This window comes from Opisthorchis viverrini (assembly GCF_000715545.1).
Source record: "Opisthorchis viverrini unplaced genomic scaffold opera_v5_392, whole genome shotgun sequence".
Lineage (NCBI taxonomy): Eukaryota > Metazoa > Platyhelminthes > Trematoda > Opisthorchiida > Opisthorchiidae > Opisthorchis > Opisthorchis viverrini.
The window spans coordinates 19,711-25,298 of record NW_008752052.1 but is presented as its reverse complement, the minus strand read 5'-3'; the positions used below and the strand labels follow the sequence as shown (position 1 = coordinate 25,298).

The window sequence follows — 5,588 nt, the reverse complement described above, 5'->3', positions numbered from 1 at the left end:
GCTGACACCAACCCACACGAGCTGTGGTTCTGAGACAACGATTGTCGAACACCTGAAGACGTCTCAGTTCCGTTGCTCGAATAGGGCAGTGTCCGTACGTGACACTGAATGAATGGACGAGCACAGCCTGTAAGGTTGACCATTCAGCCTGCAATGTAGCTGAATATGATATTGACAGACTGTCCTAGTTCGCATGCACCCAACGTCGGCCTTCATAACAGCCCCGATCATTAAACGAATGGTTGTAAACTCAATTGGTTCAGTTGTACAAGATATCAGGGCGGTTCCTGATGAGTAAGCAAGCTGCAACACCCTTTCGGTGCCTACCTGCCGTGCCACCCGAAGGAAGCACGAGGGTTGGGATATTGCCAGGTTACCCAAGCTTAGACAGGGGAAGTCGAGTGGCAGAGGTGGGGCTCGAACCACGGACCTTCCGGTCAGTAAATCCGCGCTCTAACCACTGAGTCATCTCGCCCCTCCCATACGGCACAGCCTAATGGACAGAGAATTTACGAATATGGGACCCAAAATGTACCAATACAGTACAGTACTAATACAGCGCACGGGCGTAAACAGTAAAATTCCGGATTCGCTAAGTCTATAAGTGTATTGAGTACTGCTCATACAACCGTGTCTGGCAGAATTTATCAGGTTGTCAGAAGGGAAAATAAAATTGCTGCGCGGAGTCAACCAGCAGTTTTCCTGAGTTTTGCTCATCTCTAAATGTGAAGGCCACCAAATACGGCCAGCTGACTGAACTTGTGTTCGTTCAACTAAATTTGATCAAATTTTTTCATCTCTTCAGGTCATCGAATTTCCGAGAAAAAATAAAGTCGTTGTGTGAAAGATTTTTATCAACCGCGAAAAGTGGCACACTTCCAAAAATTTGACTTTTTCTACTTCCAAAAATTTATTTTTTTCTGCTTTCTTCCTTGCTTAGACACCGTTTTCGTGTAGTTTGTGTCAAAGTAACCATGACACCTGACAGATTCTGATCGCGGATTTATCCAAAACACATGTTTTTCAAGGTATTTCTAGAAACATTGTAGGCGCCGAACTTTGTGTTTTCACTTTGTTACTTGTGCTGGTAACACATGGTATGTAGCTTTGCAGCAATCTAGTGGAGAGCAAGGGTGGATATTCTGAGTCGTCTGACACCAATAAAATATATTTGGCGTCGATCGAAAAAAACGTCTTTGTATGGATCTGCCATTTATAAATTTAGTAGTGTCCGGGGGTGACAACAGAATGTGTCCGCTCCTCACGAATTATTTAGAACCCAGTTCAATGACGACCTGAGACGATGCTTTGGAACAAGAAATTATTGTGATGAACTACAGGTATTTAAAAATGTAATGATAAGACTTTCTCCACATGTTTGACATCGATCTTCAGGTGTTCACACGGCGCTCCGGACCCATTTTCCAGATCTTCAGGTGTTCTCACGGCGCTCCGGACCCATTTTCCAACAACAGACGTTTTCTGAGTTCGGAAGAGTTTTCCACAAGTTTTACCATCGATCGCATCTTGTTCCTCGGCGTATCGCTTCTACCGATTGAGCGTCAGTTGTGCGAAAACGGGAAACTGGCAGATTCTGTTTGGGAAACCGCTGTCTGTAGTTTTGCACAGACGAATTTATATTCCGAGTGTGTTTACTAATGGTTGATCAGATGGCTGTTGATGTGTGTTCACCGAACTTGGTAATCGGCTTGCAATCCGTTCATCCACAGTGTAGAAGGTATTGTGACTGGGTAACTGTATTGGGGACGGGAGAGTAATTGACCCGATTACCTGGGCACTGAGGATGTCCGCTAGACTGGAGGGAACATTTGCAAGCCTACTGCCAAGATCACAGGACAGATCAACCACGTTTGAATTAACTCGTCAAGTTTTCCCGTGAGTAGACCACCATTCTATCTGATTGTTCCTCATCACAATAAAAAACAAGTACATGACGGCCGGATGGGTAACAGAACACGCCGGGAAACTTTTGTCATTCCCCCCCCCCCCGCTATGCACTTAGACGTAGTTCTGAGGATTGCCAAATTCGTTCAACAAGCGCGTTTCGTTTTCTGCTTCCTGGTAGACGTCCCTTGTTAGGTAGCACAGATTTTCCAAAGAGTTAGACAACAGTGTTGATCTGATCGGAACCACTCTTTTCAGAGGTGTCCCTATTGTGCTACATCGCGTACATGTCATTTGAAGTTCAGTCTATTTAGCATCACAGAAATGTATCACCATTTTGCTTAGCAAACGGACATACTAACCTGTGGAAGAAAGGCAGAAGGTCTGTGGAGGCTTCTAAAACGATGTTACCAACTGTGAATTACGCGGATGTCGTCTTATGTCACAAGAAAATGTTTAATGAGGCTTCTCATCCTTTACTTTCAACCATGACAGCAATACCACTTTACCGGTGGATACTACTGGTGAAGCACGCGAGTAGTATATGTTTTCCCATAACTCCATCTGCGTCACTGCGTATCCAGGAAAGTTCAGGAAGACGCGTTCGAGAAGAAGACGGTCACTCAGTTTTTATAAACAAGATGAATATTAGAGTTTTTCTTCCTTGTCCGATAATCTGTAAATGTTCAGTTAGTGCTTTCGGATAAGTAACTGCGCAGCGAAGGCCTTCTTCCTCTCAGCAGTATGCATCTGATGAATGGCTCTCTAGATCCTTACCTGGTTGGATTGCAGACTTTACAACTATCCTTCGGAGCCAAGCTTTCTGAGGTAACACTCGCATATGGTGTCTTTTATCGGTTTTTGCGCACGTAGATACGTATATCCAGCATGGAATGGAAAAGAACTACAGCCGTGCAGGAGAGCGGTAGCTAACCCTCTTCCATGCAACAATATCTTGGAGGCTCCGGTCAAATATTCATTAAAACGTGTGATAGTGGCTTTGTGGTCCAGCATTTTGTCAGCTCCGAATAAATCGATACTGAAATTAACTTACTTTTCTTGGGATTGACCCTGAGAATCATTCTTTACGATGTTCAGAGTTGTTGCCGCCAATAAATTCGGCCTCTCTGGACTTCCATCCGAACGGCATTTCATGAGGATCGTCTCCCGTTCATCTAGATAAACGGGTGGTATTCGAATATCGGTAGAACGTTCACCGCTGCTGGGATCCAACGCGATTACTGTCGACGCAGTGCTTCTTTCGGACGGTCGGACAGATGGTGAGTAGTCCGAGTGTTTTTTGATGAGTAGTAGTTGGATACTATGGGGAAATTCATGGTTGTCACATCCGAGACCTTTCTCTGGATTAAAACTTTCGGAGAAGTCGTGGTCACATTCAGAACAGAAGGGTAACATGATCGATTTTCTCCAAATCGTGAGTTACCATCTGGTCATACAGAGGTTAAATATGTAAAAAAAATTTTGCATAGCAGTCCCAGATTACTCACCTGGTTCGAAACTTCGATTTAAAACTTGTTTCCAAACAACCGGTAAAGTATTTGTACATTTATCTGACTCCCTGCGAATGTAGTTTACAAGAAATCAACATCTTGAGTGTTTCCATTTTTTTCCATGTGGCCTCATACTTCGACGTCAGCTTTTTCCTTAATTTCACTTTTACGAGAAATGCCTTGTTTTAGACCACTTCAGTAGTTTGTGGCGCGTACATTTTACCCATCTGATGTGAATAAAATTAGTTCCTGTTAACATAGAAAGTCGTTGAAGTCGTGAACTACAAGACTCAAAAATTACTGTGGGCGAATCCATGTCCATAAATTTCTGTAGCCTCTTGGAGTTCGCATTTGTTTTTTGAGCTCTGCTATCACATGTGTCTTAAAAACTCGGTCAGGAGTACGGTTGGCATCCCCACCTAGGAATGGTGAGCGCCACAGGTGAGGTATTCAATTCAACACACAAAACAAGGGTTGATATATTTTCATCCCGTAAAGTGATTTGGTCACAAACAGTCAGAATCAATCCGTATTTTTTGACCATTTTTTATTTGTTTGTCTGACTTGTTTAAACACATACTGATGCATTTATAGGGGCATTAACAATCGGTGCTCTAGCCTACTTTGCACACATTGCCAGGTAACAAAGTATGTTGATTTGGTCTTTGATTGATTATCGACTTTTAAAATATTTGATTCGGTATGAACCATGCAATGAGCTGGCACTGAACCGAGCTAGGTAAACGTGAATAAAGTTAGCGGCATTTCTACCTCAATTCGGTTGTGTAACTCTGCGTAACCCTTAGTACTCTGGACACCATTTTGTAGTGCAACGGTAAAAAAAGGACAACACCTTAGCGAAATACACTCATTTTCAAACTAATTTGGTTTTTCGAGAGACTTGCCTGGATCCTAGGCGAGTCTCCCGTTTGTGATGAATCCAGGCAACTAAATGTGCTGCACCAGACCGCCGCACGTTTCAGCCGCTACGATATTCGAGATATCGCGAGACATGTATATTCGTGATGCACTACTTATAAGGTTACTGAAAATTCACCGATAGCCCACGACCGGTTTCGCCCTTCTTGGGGCTCATCAGGTAGGTGCAGAGTGAGTCTATTTCACCTACCTGATTATCCCCATGAAGGGCGAAACCGACGAATTTTCAGCAACCTTATGAGTGGTGTATTACAAAAGGCAACACCTCTTTGAAACTTATTCAATCAGTACATCATCCCTGTTTGTTTGCTGGTCGCCATTGCCTGCTCAACCATTCAATGATTGTGAGACTGATATAAGAACTGGTTAGAATGATCGCCTGTTCAACGTACCGATTTCCAACTCCGGTGGAAGATCGAACGCGTTTCCAAATACTGTCAACGATTTCTTCGAGTAACTGTATTCGTCAGGTAAATATTTTATGGGGTAAACGTCTGAGTTGATGAATATTTGATCCAGTAGTCCTGCACACGGATTGCATGTGAGCGCTTTTTTGAGGACTGTACAGAATAGAAACGCAAACAGTGTTATTTGGCGGAAGTTTCTGAGAGGATACACTGGCTGTTACCCAGTATTTGCACAAACGTCCCCCGAACAGTGCTGGTTAGAGCTGGTAGGTGAAGCCATTCTACGCTGAAACGCGAAGAAGACAGCTGCTTTGTACTTGTTGGAACTTTTGGAGTTTCGAACCCGCGACCTTCCGGTTCAACTATTCGGTCACGTAAATTTGATCAACAGTATGTTTAACTGGCCCTCTGACGGGACGTACAATAGCTCATGGTTGAATCACGAGATCGAGATCAAGTTGACCGTCTCTTAGGGTAGTGACTCCTCACTCATCATGTGAAACTATTCTTCCTGTAGGCTGCCTAACGATTATTGATTGGATGAGGAACTTTGAAGTCCCTAATGGAAATTACGTTGTGCATGTAAAGTGCATCTCAAAGAAGGTGGAACAGATTTACAGTAGTCCTCGGATTGTCACCTCACTTTAAGGGAGAAATCTTCAAACTACGAATGATTTACATTCGGGGACTTGGATTTCACGTCGGCAAAACCTGCAACACAAGCTCGATTCCGTCGGAAATTTACACGAATACGATTTGGTTAGAGAGAAAATACGGATTTCGCTAGTATATAGTACCATTTTATAGTCATGTTTGGCCAATACAA

At 43.4% G+C, this 5,588-nt stretch overlaps 1 protein-coding gene across 1 annotated transcript; it reads left to right on the top strand.

Annotated features, from left to right (window-relative positions):
- Positions 1 to 193: 193 nt before the first annotated feature.
- Positions 194 to 1,659, top strand: T265_15231 (hypothetical protein; the record flags this gene model as incomplete). The annotated part of the gene is given in 3 exon segments (XM_009177119.1): positions 194 to 294; positions 304 to 436; positions 1,396 to 1,659. Coding segments are annotated over 3 exon segments (498 nt in total).
- Between the last annotated feature and the right edge of the window lie 3,929 nt (positions 1,660 to 5,588).